The sequence below is a fragment of the Sinocyclocheilus anshuiensis genome, unplaced genomic scaffold (assembly GCF_001515605.1).
Source record: "Sinocyclocheilus anshuiensis isolate Anshui unplaced genomic scaffold, SAMN03320099.WGS_v1.1 scaffold369, whole genome shotgun sequence".
NCBI classification, from domain to species: domain Eukaryota; kingdom Metazoa; phylum Chordata; class Actinopteri; order Cypriniformes; family Cyprinidae; genus Sinocyclocheilus; species Sinocyclocheilus anshuiensis.
Window position 1 is genome coordinate 309,486 of NW_015540935.1, and position 21,788 is coordinate 331,273.

The 21,788-nt window shown below is 39.1% G+C and overlaps 2 protein-coding genes across 10 annotated transcripts in view; both read right to left on the minus strand.

The window, feature by feature from the left end:
- Positions 1–11,888, minus strand: part of LOC107689553 (protein Spindly-like) — a 47,986-nt gene extending 36,098 nt beyond the window's left edge. Inside the window, exon 1 of the mRNA XM_016487575.1 lies at positions 11,712–11,888. Coding sequence (XP_016343061.1) covers positions 11,712–11,888 — 177 coding nt within the window. The remainder of the gene's footprint in view (positions 1–11,711) is intronic.
- The window catches only part of epb41a (erythrocyte membrane protein band 4.1a), an 86,769-nt gene continuing 73,456 nt past the window's right edge, over positions 8,476–21,788 (minus strand). For 6 of the 9 annotated variants that reach the window (XM_016487545.1, XM_016487544.1, XM_016487543.1 and 3 more), the window contains 5 exons: positions 16,335–16,463; positions 14,743–14,841; positions 14,263–14,343; positions 13,847–13,963; positions 8,476–9,028 (listed from right to left, as the gene is read on the minus strand). In XM_016487545.1, coding sequence (XP_016343031.1) covers positions 13,865–13,963; positions 14,263–14,343; positions 14,743–14,841; positions 16,335–16,463 — 408 coding nt within the window. In that variant the 3' untranslated portion in view covers positions 8,476–9,028; positions 13,847–13,864. Of the gene's footprint in view, positions 9,095–9,135; positions 9,175–13,846; positions 13,964–14,262; positions 14,344–14,742; positions 14,842–16,334; positions 16,464–21,788 lie in introns of those variants that run through there. The other 3 variants (XM_016487538.1, XM_016487539.1, XM_016487540.1) reach the window with 3 other exon arrangements.

The following is a 21,788-nucleotide window of genomic DNA, read 5'->3' on the forward strand; positions in this document are numbered from 1 at the left end:
CAAAATGGGAGTACCTTTTTTTTTTTTTTTTGGAAATACCACCATCACAGTGATGCCTGTAATCAACACCTATTTTGATGATAGATCATGAAAACCTTTCACCAACAGTGAAAAGTCTGTAAAGACGGAATAGTCTCTCTGGAATTATTTCTCACAGAGAAGATGTTTTAAATCTAGCACAGAGAAGTTCCTTTGGCCTCAGATTTTTTTTTCTTGCAGTATTTAGGATCCAAATCACAATATGCCAAGACAGGAGAAAACAATTTAAAGACTGTTAAACCGTTAAAGAGGACAGAACTTCAGTTGACCGTTTGTTCAAATATTGTTTTTCGGCATAGAGAAATATCAACGTCCAGCTCCCACTCCACTATTTTCACAAAGACAAATATGTCAGAACTCCTAAAAATTTGACGCTAACACATGTTGAAATGTTGATTTCATGTTATAGTACACCTGCTTGGACTGTTCCAAAACCAGGTCCAAAAACAGCTAAATTCAGCAAACACATGCTTACTCTAGGAAAATAAACACTAGGGTGGGAAAACAGCCTCCCTTTCCATTTAAGTGCAAAAGATCCTAAAGTTAAAGCAGAAAAAAAGTAGATATCTTTTTTAAATTCCTCTCATGGACCCTTGGATATCACACCTGGGCAGATCCGCATATGGCAAACCAGCTGCTGTTAATATATAATAATCATTTTACTCAGTGAACTCATGAATATAAATGTAAGACCATGTGCTGCTGGCCTCACAGCTCATTTTGTGGCTCACGCTGGAAGCTTACATTATTTCATTACATTATTAATCACTCCAGTGGACTTCACCCATGGGCGATACACATGATGCTAACATTTCAAATATCCTGTGTAAAACAGCTGGAAATTCCTCTAACAAGCTCTGTACAAATAGCCAAACTTCAGCCATGACATCCCAGATGTTTAGTCTCATGAAGATAATTACAATTCCATGTAGCATTCATGTTGCATTCCCGTTCATCTCAATGGCAGTTGCTCTGCTGCCGCAGGACTACTTAAAAGTTTAAATATGCCAAATTTGCCAATATGCATACCTTACAAAATATACTTTCTTCATTTCTTGAAGTTCATCAAATGTCGTACCTACTCTGAGAGTAAGCAATTTTTGGAGTCCCAAACCCATTAATCCACTGCCCTGTTGAATACTAGAGTGTGGTATCGCCCCAGTAATTCATGCGAAGTATGAAGTATTTGGTTAAGGGGGCGTTTTCACAACATTGTTTTCAACTAAAATTGGAAAACTTAATGTGTTTTGGCTGTTCATTTAAACAACATTGGCGTTTTGGGGGCCTGAAAACACAAACTGAAAACGGGGTTCAAATTTTTGAAAACGATAAAGTTACCGTCTCCTTGCAAACTACAAAAACATTATGCACATGCATATTATTTGTTCAGTCTATAGGAATATGTATGTGTACAGGCAAGTAGTGTTTTTTTTTTTTTTTTACAAAGGTACATCGCCATCTACTGGCCTGGCATGAATAAAACAGCATTTTTAGACGTTTTCACAGATCTGTGCGAACAGGGATCGTTTTGACATTGATGTCATCTATACGCAAAACTTTTCACAAATGACTGTATGTTTTAGTACATTGTTGTCATGTAAATCAGTGGTTCTCAATTCAAGTCCTCACGACCCCCCGCTCTCCACATTTTGTATCTATTTCTTATCACTTCAGATGTTTGTTCTATTTGACCGTAAGTGCCCTGTGAAGTGGACATCACAGGATATTCTGCTATGATTCCAGTTCGAAGAGAACGTATACTGTAGGTCCCATTCAAAGGGCATTAAAGTACGTGAGATGTGAATTTAAACTGTATTTATTTACAGAGGTATATTATGTCACACTTCTCTAGTGAATTTCGTCTGTGTGTGAAGATGTCCATGTAAACTACGAAAACGCAAACTTGTGAAAACTGTAACGTCATGTACATGTATATTGAGTGTTCAGTCTACAGGAATATGTATGTGCGCAGTCATGTAGTGTTTCTTTACAAAGTGACTTCACCATCTACATTACTGAATAATAATACGTTGTTTTCGCGGATCCATGTGAACAACATTGAATCTTTACTTGAACGTAAAAACGCAAAAAGGAAATTCCTCTGTTTTAGTACATCGTTGTCATGAAAATGTTTACAATGTCATGTAAATATATTTACATCTACTGTGACGTGACGTGAATTTGTGCTCTGCATTTCACCCATCCAAGTGCACACACACAGCAGTGTGTAGTGAACACACACACACCCGGAGCAGTGGGCAGCCATTTTTGCAGTGGCACCCAGGGAGCAGTTGGGGGTTCAGTGTCTTGTTCAAGGGTTTCACCTCAGTTGTGGTATTGAGAGTGGGAGAGAGCGCTGGTCATTCACTCGCCCCACTTACAATTCCTGCTGGTACCGAGACTCGAACCCGCAACCTTCAGGTTACAAGACAGACGTTAAACCATTAGGCCACAACTTCCCCCATACAGTCTTGTGTAAATGTATCTGTATGAATCTGGTGTCAGACTGATTGTAGGAAAAAAATTACAAAACACAATCTCACTGCAATTCATTCATACAACTATTTGTATGACTTTGTATGATCTCATTCATACGTTTTTGTACGATCTGCCTACGCCCCACTGACAGTTAGGTTTATAGGTGGAGCTTCATGCTTTTTTCTAAAAATCATACGTTTTCTTATGATTTTTCGTATGATCTCATGAGATCGGGTTGGAACTACACTTTAACGAAAATCTGAAATTTCTTTAAGATTCATTAGCATTCTAGGGATAACTCTAAGATGGTATTCAGCAGAGTGAGGTATTGGCTGTGTCCGAAAGCTCTTAAATGCTGCCTTCGGAGGCAGCATTCCAAGGCAGGAATTCTGCTTCACTTCCTGTCTCCGGAGGTACCTTCTTCTGATCTAATTTTGAAGGCAGCATAGATGTATCCTTCGCTGCCTTTGATATCCCACAATCCTGTGCATTCCATTCTGACTGCAATTCATTATTTTGCAAAAATCAACTATTTGTATGACTTTGTATGATCTCATTCATACGTTTTTGTACGATCTGCCTACGCCCCACTGACAGTTAGGTTTATAGGTGGAGCTTCATGCTTTTTTCTAAAAATCATACGTTTTCTTATGATTTTTCGTATGATCTCATGAGATCGGGTTGGAACTACACTTTAACGAAAATCTGAAATTTCTTTAAGATTCATTAGCATTCTAGGGATAACTCTAAGATGGTATTCAGCAGAGTGAGGTATTGGCTGTGTCCGAAAGCTCTTAAATGCTGCCTTCGGAGGCAGCATTCCAAGGCAGGAATTCTGCTTCACTTCCTGTCTCCGGAGGTACCTTCTTCTGATCTAATTTTGAAGGCAGCATAGATGTATCCTTCGCTGCCTTTTATATCCCACAATCCTGTGCGTTCCATTCCGTGATGGTTGAGCTAAAAAATAAAGATGGCGGCTGAAAGTTGCGTTTGGTGGCCAGTTTGTGTGTAAATGTATATTTCTGACTAACTTTTTGCACTTTTGATGTTATTTCTAACGAGAAATCAGTACTATAGTAATTAAATATTTGTTTAGTTATCACCAAAATCCATTCTATTTTGTTGTAGATCATTAAACCATTACGCTGCCTCAGAAGCCTGTCCGAAATCAGTTTCACGAGGTGCCTTCGTGCAAAAACGCTGCCTGCAAAGTCATTGCCTCAAACGGCAGCGAGGCAGGAAGTCAGCTGCCTAAGTTTTCGGATGCAGCCATTGCCTGTCATCCATCGCTAACTGACCTAATTTACTTCAGGTGCCACGGTTCAGCGTTTAATCCGTCTGCCCTGCGAGCGGATGTTCAGGAGTAAGACAGCCTCAAATCCTATTGGCTGGATGAACAAATAATGCTACAATGGTTGTGGCCCAGCCCTCTCTCTGACCTTTAGCGAGATGCTAATTGGCAATCAGAGATTAAACATTCAAAACATTCAGAGTATTCCCATAAATACCAGCTCCAGGAAAAACGTATTGCATGGATAATTCCAGCTGACTTCAGCTCACGAGTTACAGCGATGGAGCCTTTCTGAAGCTCTTAAATATTCCTCCCTGATCCCTTCTGACAGATTGAAGACAACAAGACGCTCCGGCTGACATGATCAGAACATCTTTATATGATATCTCAAGTGGAATAAGCAGCTATCAAAGAACATGGGACATTAAAGTTGTGTTCTAATTAGCATTTATAATATGCACTTCACAAAGAAAGAATCTGCACTATTTGTAGTTCAATAATCAAATGCGACACTGACCATGTGAATGTCTTTGTACCAACTTGTGGAGTCCATTCTTCTGTCATTAAAGCAAAAGAGGGAGAAACCAAGTACAAAGGAATTCATGTTCATTTTTCAGGTCTTACTGTAAAAAATGACCGTGAATTTAATGGTAAAAGACTGTAAAAATGCTACAGTAAAACCTGTTAAATGGTTAACGGTAAATTCCCCTACTATATACGGTGAAAAACTGTATTGGACATTACATGTATTGGACATAAATTTTACGGTAGTATACCGTTTTTGGAAGTGAAAAAGACTGTATAAATTGACATTCCCAGAATTCCCTGCGTTACATTTCAAATTTGATGTTTTTATGTTGAAATAACCGTTTCTTCTTAGTTTTTTCTTATCAGTTTCAGGGTTAGGGTTGTGTGTTACACCTAATGTTGTTAAATGAATGTTTATTGCATTATTTCAGTTTCATGTGTGTTACCATGATGACATTTAGTGTTTGTGTGAATGACACTGTGCACCTTTTATATATGTTATTATTTAAAAGCTGCTTGTGATGGGCTTTGGTTCATCATGTGACTTTCTCATCACCACCTGCATTTGGTGATCAGTGTATTACAAAGGTACAAAACAGATTTCAGTACTTCAATAGGTTGGTATATTAACATTATATCAGTTAATGAAATTACGGTATTTTACTGTAAATTTAAGATAAAATCGTAAAACCTAAAACGTTTGCTAACGTAAATTTTACGGAATTTTTTTTACAGTGTATAAAATCATTAGCAATTCAAAAAAATAGAAGCATTTTCACTTTTCTGACAGTTTTTGTACTCCACTAGGCTACTTTTGAGTAAGCTTGGTTGACGAGTTTTGGGACTTTGCCTTTACTTACAAGCAAAATCCTAATAGCATAACAATCGCTAACAGTAAGTTCTAATGATTTATTTTGGGGAAAAAAAAGAGCAATTTTCTAATTCTTTCTCTAATTTTGACTTCCCAACGAAGACATGATGAAATGATGACAAAATAAAAAGTAAATTATCCACATTAGGTGTGTAAATGATGTATTATTTTCATTTTATCTTCCTTGTGCTTGATGGGAAATGCAGTTTTACATATTTCTATCCTTATTGCTTTATGCCTTGTCATGCTATTTTCAGCATACTATGATTTGGTATGCACTACATCCAATCTGACATGTTAAATAAATAGAATGTGAATTGGGATAGGGTGCAAAATTAACACCTCCAAGCTCCAAATATGAATAAAACAAAGTAATCAGAAACTAGCCTACTATATGAATTTTAGTCTGACCCTGATATAAATGATGTTATGTCATGGTCTTAGATGCAAAAATATCTAAATAATGTTTTGGCCAGTAAGAACCCTAAATGCATTGTAATGAATTTATTCGACAGCCCCATCAGTCGTGTTGCCCATTTTTAGGCAACTAAACTGAAACATATATATGCATGATGCAAGTATGAAGCAAAGACAAGAAAACCTGCAATATTTCTCTGTTTTAACAGCAGACCACTGTGATTTCCAGCTGAATTTTTTTTCTTCCAATTTTCTCTATGACTTTTCTGGTAAATCCTGTTTTATTCTGGACTCTGTAGTGTCGTTCTGTGTTCACACCACCTGTGGCAGCTCATCTCAGCCCGTCTCCAGGGTTATGAGCGAATCCACTGCAATCAAAGTCATTAACTGCAGCCTGCTTTCATCAAGCTAAACACTGGTAATAAAGCACAACCTGTGATAAAAATGCAGAGCTCATTTGAGGAGAGCTAGGCCTGTTTCACACATACTATATATGCATGACAGAGCAGCAGCTCAATGCAGAAAACATTTCTGGGTCATTTCTAGGTTACTATGTTGAGTTTTTTCTTTAAAAACTACCAAAAATTAGTAAACCGTTATCAGGAGTCTGCAACTGAGAACCATGACATCAAATTTACATGAGGTAGATCACATTTACATCCCATTTTACTTCTGTAATATGACTTGTTTCCGTGAAACAGGGTGTTAACGGGGAACTTTTTATCTGTTGGGAATTGACTGGATTGTGTAAAATGGGTGTTGGCTAGAGACGAGGAGTTTAATAAGAAGGACTGATGTCAACCAGAAAGGAAATTATTTCATTTTAATCAAACATTAGGAATGTAATAACATGCACAAAGTAAACACTCATAAGACAACGTGTATTAAGAAAGTCGTGAATAACAAACACTCATGAAACTGTGTGAAGAATGTGTCTAAGTTGGAGTTTATTCAGTGCATGGTGCTATATTGTACATTTTTTCAGTGATGGCAAAAGAAAGAGGGGTGCGATGAGAAGAAAAAGAACCTCTGAGGAAAAACGTACAATTCTTTTCTTTTCCTCACCCCAGACTAGCATAGGAAAGGAGTGCCACAATGAAGAAAACAACACACTGAACGAACTACAACACCTCGGTCTCTGTACAGGATACTATTTGAACTATTATAAAAGCGTAACATTGTAAAATAGACATTTAAAAACAGGACGTGCTGGACTCGTCAGTTTGACGTGGGGCAGTACGCTTTACGCCATCGGCAGTGTTGATGCACAATATAAAATCCTCAATTTCCCACTTTGATTTTCTAGAATTGAATTACCGCACCTGAATTGTCAGTCTCGACCTTTAAAGTCATTTGAATGTCTCAATGAATGACTGAGACTCATTTTAATTTGCTGTAGAATCCGTCTGATTGCTTTCACAATTAATTACTATAATTGCTAATTAACTCCGTTCATGGCTAATCGATTCCAATTCATCTAAAACCACTTCAGGTTGTGTGTGGATGCTCGTTTTGAAGGCTTTGCAGATCTGCTATAGACCTCATGGGTAAGAACATACTGCCCCCTCTAGTAGAAAAGTAGAAATATACTGAAAATGAGCAGAGTTATCCCTGCAAATCCCATTTAAAAACTGGCGGGAGCTGGTGTTTGGGATTCTGGATCTAATACAAAACATCAAAGCTGAATTTAAGAGAGCAGGGCATCTAAAATGCAAAGTACACACACAAACGAGAAACAAAACTGATGAAAATAAATAGAAATATCATAGAGTGTAGCTTCACCCCATCTTCATTGGACCCCCAATCCACGATGACACAGGACAACATTACCAACAAAACAAAAGAAAAATGATTCAAGCCTTCAACAAATATGCCAAGTAATGTAACTTTAAAACACGAGAGAACATCTGAAATTGCTCCAGCATTCTGAATGAAAATAACACATTATTTTACATCACATGAGAACAAAATAATACTTTCACATTTAAGAGGAACATAAAATATGGGACTTTACAACATGATGTATTCTGGATTGGGAACAGTTCACCCAAAAATGAAAATCCTGTCATTTATTCTCCATGTACTTTCCAAATTTTTCTTTCTTCTGAGGAATTCAGATGTTTAGCAGAATGTTCATGGCTGCTCTTTTCCACACAATGAAAGCGAAAGGGGCCCGGGACTGTTTAGTTCCAAAAAATGAACACCATACAAGTGTGAAAAAAGCAGTCATGTGCCTCATGCACCATAAACCTAAGTCCTATATAGTCATATTATAGTTTTGTGCAAGGAACAATTGAAATGTAATCACTGAAATGTTCCCCTCCTCAGCAATACTTAAATGTTATTTGCATGTTCAAACATTGACTTTAAACCTGTCAAATTTGAATGCAAGTGGCCAGAAAAGAAATTAGAGAATGACAACAACTTAAAGGGATAGTTCACCAAAAAATTAAAATAAAATAAAATCCTCAATTTCTCACCACCATGTCATTACAAACCTGTATGACGCATGGAACGCAAAAGAAGATATTTTGAAGAATGTCGGTAATCAAACAGTTTTGGTGATTACTGATTATCAAAAAATGTCTTCTCAAAATATCTATCAAAAAGTAAGTCATACTGGTTTGGAACGACATTGAGTAAACGATGACAGATTTTTCAATTTTGGGTGAACTTTCCCTAAATTTAAGTCTTCAAATTTCTTGAAAAATAATGGAAAAGAGCAGCGTGAATATTCTGCTAAACTTCAAATTTTTTGTTCCATTGAGAAAAGAAAATGCTCAAATATAGCTTTGCATCACTAAATGAGGAATCTGAATTTTGGGTGAACGTCCCCTTTAAGTGTTTCAGATTGTGATTCTTCAGATTGTGACAGATAATCAACCAATTGCAACAACAGCAAAAAATATTAAATTAAGCTTTAAAAAAATTAAACAACAACAACAACAAATTGACACTTTAGAAAATTCCCACCGCCCAGTTGTTATTTTGTGAACCATCCCTTTGGAATCCACCCAAAAAATACCGTATGAATTTGAGATAAAAAGTTTTGAGAAAACATGGTTCAGTCCGTCATGGAAAGTCTTTGATGTGGTAGAGGTCAGGCAGGATTTTTGGAAAAAGTCTGTCCGAGGTGTTGAGATGTGGATGAGAACTGGTCTTTGAATTCTGCTTCTGGAGTAGATGCTGGATGCTCAGTTTGCTGTACGACGCTTGAAATCTGACAGATGTTTAGGGTCTGGAAAGTGGTGTCTCAGATGGCAATGGCTGGGTGGGACATGCACTGCTACAGGAAGAGTTTGTCCGTAAGGGGAAGTCGGTGGGTTGACGGTAGGAGGTTGGATGTGAGGGATCTTGCGTTGTTTTTTAACATTCATAAACCCGACTGGTCCCGTTTTTTCACCCTGCGTTGATGTGAGATCAAAGCTAGGTCAACAACCATCCGAGACAAACAAAACAGGACAGCATTTCTGGTAAGGCAAAAAGTAAACACATCCCAAACGGGTGACGAGTCAGTGACGAAAATCGGGATGGCCTGCGGCATGCAGACCCGAGCGACATGGAAATAATGGTGGATGGTAAATACTCTCTGACTGAGTGAAAGAAAGTGAAGTAAACATTGACGGGGCGAATGGGGTGAACTGGGTCTCTGCACGCACAAAACAGGGCACTGTGGGAACAAACTAACAGGGCAGCATTACCCATTATCCTCTGGGAGCTCTGTGTCTGTATACATACCACCCTGACAGCTGGTTAAACAGCATCAGACACCCAATGCCTCACACAAACAGTCTAAAAGGCCCACATTTAGAGTCTTAATGCTGAGACGCTTCACTTTCTGGACTTGTTTTTCATTTTTTATTACACATTTCTCTAAGCCAAGTTCTATACAGTCTAAACAATTAACATAACAGATCAAAAGCAGTCCAAAAATCCAAACATTCTGTTGATTATGTATGTATGTATGTATTTATTTATTTATTTTAATGTTTGACTCAGTTTTGAATTTTTTTCGGGTCAATTAAATGATTCTGGAAATTAAGTGTTGGTCTTTATCAGTGTTGTTTCTGTTAACTAAAAGTAAAACAATTTTGTTAATTAAAAAAAAGCTGAAATAAAATAAAATATTTATATTAGATGAAAAATAACAAAAAAAGCTTATGAAAATAAGCAATACAAATAAGTTAAAGTACTAAAATTACTGAAAAGAAATATAAAACTGAAATAAATATACATGACAAAAGCACATAACAAAATTAATTAAATAAAATTAATTTAAAAAAATGTAAATGAAAACTGAAAATATTAAATAAAAGCTAATTCAAAATTTTTGTAAATACTATATATATATATATAAACAACTAAAATAACACTTTTCTTCATCATGGGCCAAAAAATAAATAGTAATTTATTAAAGATAGTAAAATAAATTGAATACAAATTTCTATAGGTGGCATTAACAACACAGAATATTAATATCATCTAATGTCATCTAATTAATATGAGGTATCATCTAATATCTAATATCTAATATATTCTAATATTAAATTCGATTCTGCATCCTCTTTGCTACCTCAATTGAAATTCTAGAGCTGAACTGGAATGTTTAAGTGCTGAATGTCGCCGACTCTGCTACAAGCATGTATAACGGCTGTAAATATGGCAGTATAACAGTGCTTTCTAAGGGATTGAGGTTTTTATTGGAGCACAGTTAATGGTGACAGTAAATCATACAGCTTAAGTGTCTGTGTCTAATTCTCTGGGATCCTATGCACTTCTTTCTGTCGGTATGAGGTTTGCCACGGAGGGTTTCTGTTGTTACCATATTTTTAAGGGATCTTCGTTTGTTTTTAATGGTAAGCAATTTCATCACTGCTTTTAAAAGAGAAAATCTCAGAAATGCGGTAATGAGTTTAATGTATCATGGGAGATGGTGTGGCTGTATGGCCCATGAGAGAAGAGCTTTAAATGCATGCCATAAACCCATCAAACTCCAGTGCTATTGGAGAGCTACACTAAAAGGTCTGGGCCGCAGAGGGAGAGAAGGCGATATCACTGCTGCTGTACAAATACATTATTGTATCAATGCTTTGCTAGAGACATTCACTACATGCCATATTGAAAGAGAAAGCATGGTATTGGTTGAAACCATAGATCTGAAATGTATATCCTTAAAACAGGGTCTTTTTGACATGAAATCATCTTGAAACTACATTGACACCCTCATACCAAAATTCATTATCCATTTCTATGTGGAAAATAACGCCTCGGTTACATACTGTACATAACCCTCATTCCCTGATGGAGGGAACGGAGACGTTATGTCGTGACGACACTAGGGGTCTAACTTGGGAGCCCAGTCATCTCTGAGTTTAAGAGAAAACGGCAATGAAAATTGGCTAGTGGATTTTGCACGCTGAGCTACTCCCCGTGCACACGGGTATATAAGGCGACAGCGTGCATCCACTCAGCTCGAGCCTTAAGAAAAAGGTCGCTACGGAGACCACACACCTACGGTGACATGGATGTGGAGATACTGATATGGACTGACCCAGGGGGCAGTACTACATATGGAATGGGTCTCTGAGGCAGGTCCTACCTTAGAGTAGGGATGGAACAACTGCCAGAAGAGACTGACAGAGCAGGTCTGTCAAGGGAAGACACAGGTTTACAGAGAGGTAAACCTTACCGTGGAAGAATACACATATGGGATTACCCGTAGGGAATCAAGCCATATGGACACCTAGCCCAGTACAGGGGCTAACCGGGACTGCGGCCATGCTAACACCAGTACTGGGCCTGGCGTCAGACTGCTCCGCCAAGTCTGACTGCCGGGGGTACTGGAGGATGCTCGACCAGGGTTCGCCAACTGGGGAACTCTACTGGGAGAAGAAAGGAGCTCGCATCCCCGTGTGAGGGGGAATGGTGCAGCAAGCGTGACACCGAGCCAGTTCTTCCCGCCAGTTACCTGTTACCCAACACACGGGAAGAAACCGGCTCTACCCGAAGGTTGTAAAACCATGCGAAGGTGTTAGGTGTCGCCCAGCCCGCAGCTCGACAGATGTCTGCCAGAGAGGCGCCGTGCACCAGTGCCCAGGAGGAGGCAACACTCCGAGTGGGCATGGCCTTGGGCACGTATCCAAGCCGGGGTCTCAGGACAACGTGAGAGTATGCCGGCCTGAACACAAGGCACTCTTCACTTACGGAAAATGCTTGGAGGTCCCCTTGATGGAAGTGAGCACGATCCACCTGCAGGATCGCCATGGCATGCAGGGCAGAGGCAGCTTGGCCCGCAGCACTGTAAGCTTTGGCAGTTTACAGGCTTTGGACGGGAGACGTGGACGATTCCTCCAAGTGGCGGCGTTTTGCAGGCACAGGTGCACCGCAATCGCTCCCACCACCTGGGGAATGCAGGCGATGCCATGGTCATACGCCCACAGACGCATGACTCATCCACGAGCAACGCTTCAGCGTGCTGAAGGCCCAGACACTGAAGACAGCGATCGTGGCCGTCGACAGAGGACAGGAAACGCATCCAGAAGGACACGGACGAAACGGCATCTTGAAAAAGACGGGAATCGTCTGTGATTTGCTCTTTTAGAGGAAACTGCTCTTTTAGCTGAAGTGCCCAGGGGAATCGCTGCTGACAGGGACACCGCTGTAACGCGCCGTAACACCAACCAGGAACAGCCTCCGCAACACAAAGATGAATGGCTTTGTAGTAAATGATTGACATAGACTACTCGGCTCCGAAGCAAAAATCTAATGAGTGGATGCGCGCTGTCGCCTTATATACCCGTGTGCACGGGGAGCGGCTCAGCATGCAAAATCCACTAGCCAATTTTCATTGCCGTTTTCTCTTAAACCCAGAGATGATTGGGCCCCCAAGTTAGACCCCTAATGTTGTCACGACATAACTCGTAGTGACCGACAGATAGGGAACTAAAATTCATTTCTATACATTTTTCACAAAAGATTTGAAAGGATTTTTCTGTTTTTGAAAGAAAAACATGCCAAGTCATTTTTGCACTTCAAATAAAGCAAGAAATCCAGAAGTGGTTTTTTTGTCAGCCTTATGAATAAAATATGCTGTAATTAGACTGCAGAGGGTATAAGCAATTTGGCCATAAGATCTTCAAAACGTGCATATCTGCAGCAGATCTTATTTTGTAGATTTGATGCAGTATCTTGTAATTTTATCACCGAATATTAACAGCAGTCTTCTGTTAACAACTGGCTGACAAAATGAAAAAAATCTGTTATTTCTTTATTTAAAGGGTAAAAAAATAACACAATAACTTTTCATTAACCCTTGTATGGTGTTCGGGTCTGTGGGAACCGTTTTCATTTTTTATCAAAAGAAAAATGATATGATTAATTATTTTTTCAAACTCAGATTCATTGGCCTTGGCTCATTTTCTGTGAAGAACATTTATCAGAACAAATTTTCGATGACCACTCACTGTACACCCCCCCCCCCACATTTATATTACATACAGGATATTCGGGTCCATTGGACTAATAAAAGTGTGGACATTTTAGGTCCTGTGTACCTTCACTCTGTCCTCCTCCTGTCTGGGCCTGCTATTAGTATGTGTATGTGTGTGTGTGTGTGTGTGTGAGAGAGAGTCTGTGAAAGTGTGAGTGTAAGTGTGAGTTCCCGCACAAGGTTGTAACACTTTAATTCATACATGTGATCTAACAAAGGTAAAGGGCAAATATTAACCATATATGCTGTTTATATTGCTTGTAATTGGGATGAAGTAAACATCTGTTGAGTATTTTAACATAAAATTTTTGATTGTGTTGAATTAAAAACCCAAAAATGCAGCGGGTCCACCAGACCCACGAACACTGGCTGAATAACAAAAATATGAACACCACACAAGGGTTAACTTAAGCATGTTTTTTTGTTTAATTAATCATAATTTTTCAGGTTTTACTCTTTTAGCAAACTGCACCTTCCAGTTCACCATGCAGCATTTTTCACTCACTCACTTCATGTTTCCAATGTTTGGCTACTTATATTGATCATAATTGAATAAAACATGCTGAGTGACGATGAGAAAGCATTACCGCAAGACGTCATTTGGCATGCAGATAACGTCAATATTTCTAAAATAAAATAATATGTGCATATAATATTAATCTCTCTAGCTGTAATCGTGCATGTAATCAACACCAGTCCAATAATCAGTCAGGTTGTGCAGGAGGAAACCAACCTGTGTCTCATGCAGGAGTTACTCAGGGGTGATCTCTGTTTCCTGATGCACCACCACTTTCGTCACAGACATGTCAGGGTGCTGCTCCTTCGCCTCCTTTATAGCCTGAGCAAGAGCCTGGAGAGCAGAGAGAAAAGTTTTCAACCAGACCACTAAACTTACACATTTAAAGGCCCCATGAAATCAGAATTGAAGTTTTGTGGCTTTTAATCCATGTTTGCTAGCTTTGAGGTCTGTTAGCAGATATATGCATTTAATTGTTCTCTTTCAGGAAAATAGACCAATATTGATGACATAATCTCCTTCGCAAGGGTGTATGGAAATTTTTGCCCAATAAAACGCTGTCTATGAGAATGTCTGTAAAACATTCTGCGTCTGTGTGGCCGACGTGGTCGTTAACTGTAGGTGCATTTCACCTTATCATGGTCAATCTCAGTGTCTCCAGTGATCACGATTCTCTTCTCGATACGGGTCTCTGAGATTCCGCCTTTCACCGTCTGAGCAGAGAAAGGGAAGAGAACGAGAGAATGAGAGAGCCAGAAACACAGTGAAGCGAATATCTCATCTGTGCAGTATGGCAATTCTTGACTAACTTTGTGAAATGGAAAGATACTGCGGAATGGTGATATAAACTGTAATTTACAATGGCTTTATCACATGTTCGCAGCCTCTTGGCACCATTGTGCCCTACCTTGCAGTGTGCAGCACATGCAAATCAGTTGTAAGTTGGATATTGTAAAGTTTTCTGCAATTATGTTCTGCAGAAAGTGCTCATCTTATTATACATTTTACATTGTGCTTAAATATGATAATTTAACATCAATCCGTTCTTCTTTAAGAGGCAGACATTGCAGGATCTTTTGTGATATTGCAGGTTTAGGCGCAGCTTCATGTACCTTGGTGATCTGGGTTGTGGTGGTGGTGCTGACAGTCTCTGAAGTGATGGTCTGAGCACTCAACAGCATCCCAGACTCCTTCTCTGACACCGCGTTGGGCTATTAGCAAACAAACACACATGTGCTTAGAACACTCTTCCATTACATCCCTTATTTATCACTTCCACCCAAAGCTATTTCCTACAGAGCCCCAAAGGGTACACAGTCATGGGGGGGGGGAGACAAGAAATGGGAGGAAAGATTATATTTCAATGATTTTGCATTTGCTTGCAAAACTTGTGGGTTCTCTCAAACAATGTTTTGCATTTTCTCACTAAATAATTTAAATATAGTTTTTTCTCCCACATTCTCAGAAAAAAAGGTACAAAAGCTGCCACCGGTGCTGTATCCTTTCAAAAGGTACACATTGGTACCTTATTTACCCCTAAAGGGTGCATGTAAGTACATTAAAGGTATATATTAGTATCTAAAGTGTATATATTAGTACCAAAATGGTACATCCTAGTACCTTTTCAAAAGGTACTGCCCCAGTGACAGCTTTTGTACCTTTATTTCTGAGAGTGCACATCCATCAGCAGTTTTGTGTTCAGTTGCAGGAGGTCAAGTTTCTCGAGAGAGCACAAAAGTTTTGTGAACAAATGCAAAGTTTCTTGGGGTATGCAAAAGCATTGAAATATATATTTCTTTATAAATGAAATCTGTTTTTTCCCCATCACTCTGTACCTCTAGGGTCTTCGTAATAAAACAAATGCTTCCTACTAAAATAATCAAAAATGTATTATTATATAGAAATTCTGTCCAAACCAAAAAGCCAAAAAGTTAATTTTTTTAGTATTGACAATAGCTGATATGATATTGTAAATCAGTGTAAATCTTTGGTTTGGGGGAGAAAAAAAAGAAGAAGAAAGAAAATATTTTAGAACTTTTATATGCTAAAAGTGAGTTAGCAGATTTTTTTTTACCTATTACACTTAGTTAACAGTCCTGTTGCGCATTCATATTGGGTATGTACACTGTGAGTTTACTGTAAAATAGTGCAGCCAGCAAGTTAATTCAGGCATTATAATATACAGTATGAAAGATAAGTGATTTTTCTTCTGTAATCTGATATATTTTTGAAAGAATGAAAAAATAAGCTCTCATTATTACAGCAGTGGACCTCTGCTGTGCTGGTTAGAAACTCTTTTAAAAACTGGCCTCAGGTTATATAGTAGAGCTCAAAGAGAGAAAACTAATAGATCTTAATGATTAGCTAAACTCGCTCAAAAATGCACTGTGAAAATGACAGCACTGCAACAGATTACAACAAAGACTGAATATATTCTGTTCTGAATACAGATGTGTGCCGATACGTGAACTGCTACCAAAATCCAAATAAACATCCAATATCGTCCAATGCTTGATTATTAACAAAATCCCTACTACTGGGTGATGTGGTTACCAACATGTATTGATGCTGATATATTTTGCATCCCAATTCATTTTTCATTCCATGTGTGGCATATGGAAACACTGGCACAGCAAAAGACTAATCAAAAATTATGTCAGCAACACACAGCAACAAGGTTGATTCAAAAAGCGCCTCGGCTCACCTGTGCAGACTCATATGTGATGGTCTTGGTCTCTGTATGCACAATCGGGATGTCCTTGCTGGCGATTTCGCTGCGAAGGGAGTTGGTGACATCAGAAATGGTGATCGTTTTCGTCTTCACCACAGGAGACTGTGACAGGGGTCAAGACACAGTGGAGAGTGAGCAGAGAATCGCTTTTCTCACTACATTAACTTCACCTCACACACATAAACAATTACCAAACACCATCTGGAACCTTTGGCCAAGCCTTTGTACTGTAAGATTGATATTCTGTGCTGACTACCTCAGAAAAAAAGCTACTAGACAAGAAAAAATGCTTAGCCTGGTGAGACTTTGAATTGTTGGCAAAAAAAACAACAACGGGCTAGAACAGATACAAAATACAGCCACTTCAATGATTTCCTATGTACTTTATCGCCCTTTCCAATCAAATCATTTTCTTTAATGGTGCGTAAAAGAGTAAATATATCTATCTCTATTGACTGGATTTCTTAAACCAAAGTGGTATAAATTTGCCACCCAGCTGAGTTAATATTAAACTCAGAGAAATGTGTACTGAAATTAGTGCTGTCCAATTAATCAAACATATTGCAATCACGATATCGACTACAATTAATCTATGATATTGCAATTTTGATATTGAGTAATACAGGAACAGTTCCCAGCTACTTCTGGATACGCAGCCTAAGAAAAGATGACATGATATTGCTCACAACATAAGTATATTAATGTAAATTACCAGGAAAATAATTGAAAATGGGTCTCAGTTGGAATGAAATTCTGCTTCACAGAAGTGGAGCAAAATCTATCAGGAAGCTCCACAAACACTCCTCCATTATGAGTGAGGAGTGTTTATTCCAAAACTACATACATCCTCATGACTGAGAGGACCTGAATGAAGCCTTCATCACACCTATTCCTATTACCCACAACGCTAGGCTCAGATATGCAGATTATGCCGTTCAAAATCATCACAAATTAGTATGGTTTTGCTCTTTAATATTTTATCTACAGGCACTCAGCCAAAAAAGCTTTTGATTTAGGAACATTTGGCACATTGTAAGTCAAATATTAATTTCATCCAATAATGGTGATGTCAGGTTGACAGATGATGATGGGAACGACCAATTCAAGCCAAATCATGGGCTCACCATGTGGTGCTTTCAAAAGAAGAGCTTGGCGTGACGACTCGCATCAGTCTGCAAGTCTCCTTTCATAGTTATTAGTGCATTTAAAAAGGGCCAAACTAAAGTCACTCAAAGTAGTCTATCATCAGCCAAAAGAAACCAAAGACTAGCAGAAAAGCCATTTACAGAGGAACTGAAGAGCTCAATCTCAGACACCAAAAACTCTCAAGTATCCATGAACCCACCTAATAAGATAATGGAGGAAAAAAAGGCAAAGGCTGAAAAATCAAATTAGTCTGAGATTATGTACTTTTTTTTGGAAAACTGTTTTGGATTATATCCTTACCATCCAGGGAACCACAAAATCTCTTGCAAAAGAAAAATCTTCATACGCTGCGTTCATACTGAATGGAATACATGCTCTCAGTTAGACTGAGGAAAAATTGATTAATTATGAATATTTTGGAATATTAGACATACATTTTCCTGTCTTCTTACAAGCATCAATAAAGCAGTTGCAGTTTGTCTGGAAATAAAGATAATTTGGCTGTAACCAAGAAATCACAAAATATATTGTGCTTATAGATGACCATGACAAGATCATAATTAAGAAAATTAGTTTTTGCAGTGGATATGGCGATTTCAGAGTGCACAATAAAAGCAACATTAGGGAATTTCAGGCATTTGAGCTTGCAACTTGAAATGAATAGACTTTTATGTACATCTGAAACTATTTCACTAGATTTCAAGACGTTCTAGATGTGCAAATTAAATATGCATAGAAAATATATATTTTTTTAATTTATTGATTGTACCTTGGATTGTCTTTATCATGGAATGGAGCTTAGTCAGAGCAGCTGTTTTATATCACTTGAAGCAAATCAAAATCAGTATTTGAAATATATTAAATAAAAAAAATAAAAAATAAAAAACAGATGGTCTATGACAACCTATTAAACAAGAACGAAGTGTACCCACTGACAAAATTGTGCACATCCAAAATCTGTGTCAAATTAAACATGGCATCTACTCTGACTAAAGTTCATAGAAGTGCAAATGTGTAAAAGTATTTTTTTTAGAGATACTGTAAATAAAGCTACTTAAATGCATAATAAAAAAAAACTACAATACATAAATTGATGAACATAAAAACACAATCTCTTCCTTCTATCACTATGCATTATGCTGTCACTCATTGCAGAGAGAGAGAGAGGCTGTGATTGTTGTACATGGAAAACTAATTTAAAGCTAGCATGACAGTAGTACTGATGTTTTTGAAGCATGCTGGAGTCCCATGGAAGGAGAAACAGGATCATATTTGTGGGGTGTGTAATTAAAGCCCTGATATGCTGATCTACTAAGGGCTGATACGACATAAATACACTTCACGAAGAAGTAGACTTTTTTGGTGGTATTATAGAAATCGTCACTTTCATTATGCATCGGCTGGCAATGGAGAAGAGATTTATATCTGCAAAGAGAAGCAAAGTGCAACGTGTGCTGAAAAGTTGTCCAGAGAAATCCAGTGGTCACAGGGTGATGTATGAATAACATAAAAACTAAAAAAGCTACAACTACATTTGCACATATTGAAGGAAGTACAGTGTTTGCAAGGCAGCAAAAAAATTGTTAAAGTTCAGCTAGTAAGCTTAGGTTTTAGTCTTTGTTTGTGCATAATCAAAAGACCAATCACAAATCGGTAAACAAATAAATGCATAAAAAGACCGCTCAAAATTTTGTATGCAAATACTAGGGTAACATCATTGTTATCAGTTAAACGTATCTCTCAAATATTTTACACTACTGTTACACTACTAGGATATTTGAATGTTTTTTTAAATAATTATTTTATGCACATTGATTTTGGGGGGAAAAAAGTAAAAACAGTAATATTGTAAACTTTTATTGCAATTTAAAATAACTTTTCTATTGGAATTTATAAAAAAAAAAAAATGTATTTCCAAAGCTGAATTTTCAGCATCATTACTCCAGTCTTCAGTGTCACATGATACTTCAGAAATCAGTATAATATGCTGATTTGATGATCATCAACACAACATATTTATATTTTTTTAAATAATTGCAACAAATTGCCTATATGTTAAAAATAGTTATGCTTCAAAATATCTTTGTGGAACCCCCCCCCTTCCAATATTATTTGATAAATAAAAAGTTCAATAAAACAGCATTTACTAGAAAAATACATTTGATGTAACAATGTAAATTATGTCTTTGCTGTCACTTTTGATCAATTTAAAGCATCCTTGCTGAATAAAAGCAGTATATTATTTATCTATTTATTTATTTTATATAGTATTTATATTGATATCAAACTTTTGAATGGTAAGTCAGTGGGACATTTCCAAAAAAATAATTGTTTACTGTTAAAATCAAAATTTTAACAAAAACAACACTTAAACCTGAAATGATCTAGAAGTCAAAGTTTTAATTTTAGCCTGTATGGTAAATGGTTTGCACTTAATTAATTGCAGAAAATTAAGAAAAATAATAAGAACGATTTAATTTAATCCAAACTCATCTTGCAAACACTGTTAAATTTTACTGAAACTGAATGGTTATTTTAAGCAGCGAGTTCAAAATTAAGGAAATCTGAAAAGCCAGAGAAACGTTGAATGATAAATAAATCGTTATGTCCTATTAAGATAACATAGTGCTCTTGCATCCAGGGTTCCCCTTCAGGAACTCGAGCTGCGTCGAACGCTTTGGGAACGCCCTCGGCGAGACACCGTACTGAAGCCTGTGTGAAATCAGTCCAATAGCGAAGCGAGACGTCACGAGCGGGGTGACGTAAGCAGCCAGGAAGCATAAAGGCACATCCGGCCAGCGCGCCTGTTAGCTTTTGCTCTTCAGCGAGCGCGTCTGTGGTGTGTGTGTGAATGTATGCAAAGCACTCAGTCAGTAAAACAAAGTTAAGCTAGAAAAACAATGCCAAAATCAAAAAAGAATGTGGCGAGCGGACGGCGTTTCAAGTCGTGTGTTCCTCCTTGCCCACGTTATATCTCGGGTGAGGATACACACGATTTGTGCGTCATCTGTTTGGGAGCGGAGCATGCACGGGCAGCTCTCGAGGGGGCTGCCTGCCATGATTGTGAGCTTCTCCCGCTCCGTGTGCTTCGCTCCCGCCTGGCCGTCTTCGATGAAAGCGGCCAGGCTCGCGATCCTGCTGGGTCCGGCCCCGCTGTTGCTGAGGCACAGCGGCGGCTGTTATCGTGGGGATCGCAAGTGGATTTAGCGGAGGGATCCGAGACGGGCTCGTCCTTATCTCAGTCCTCACCCGCTAGATCCACGGCCCCCTTTCAGGGTTCGGAAGCCCGCCCCGCGGTTTCTTCCCCCCCGAGAGAGGGCCAGACGCTTCATCTATCTTCCTCCGAGGAGGTTGATGTGATGAGCATCGACACGGAGGAGATTGTGGACTCGCCACCACAGTCCCTCGCGTATGAGGAGCTCGTGGAGCTTGTTACTCGTGCTGTAGCTAAATTAAATATCGAAGGGCCAGCCGAGAAACAGGACGCTCATCCCAAAAGCAAGTTGGAAAGCGTTTCCTTAGAGCAAGATTGCAACCTTCACGTCGGGGCCTTCCATTTTTCCCCGATCTCCATTCCGAGCTTTCGAGATCGAACAGCCAGAGCCATTGGCCGTTCCATGGCAGCTCTCGTGGCCACGGAGCGACACCTGTGGTTGAATCTGTCCGAGTTACAAGATAAGGACAGATTCTTCCTGCTGGATGCCCCGCTATCGCCTTCTGGCCTCTTCGGCGGCGCAGTAGACACTGTCGTCGAGAGGTTTCAGGAGGCGAAGAAGCAAGCGGCGGCATTCCAGCGCTTCCTCGCTCGCCGGCCCCAGGTATTTGGGACTGCTGAGCGGAAGCAGTCCCAGCCGTCTAGCTCCTCATATCACAAGACCCAGAAACAGAGCGTCGCGACCCGTACTCCCCCGCAGAAAGATCAAGGGGCGGGGCGGCGCTCTAGACAGAAAACAGATCTGGTCACGCGGCGACCTTAGACATGTGGAAGAAACCTTGGTTCCTGTCTCAAGGCCCGTCGCTGGGGGTTCCTTGTCGTCGTGTAACGCTAACGACGGACGCCTCCCTCACCGGTTGGGGAGCGGTCATGAGTGGCCGCTTGGCCCGAGGTCGGTGGGGAGGCCATCATCTCATGTGGCACATCAACTGGGTGGAGATGTTGGCCGTGTTTCGAGCTCTAGAACACTTCCTTCCAAACCTAAGGGGACATCATGTGCTTGTCCGCACAGACAGCACATCGGTGGTCTCCTACATCAATCGGCAGGGGGGTCTGCGTTCGCGCCC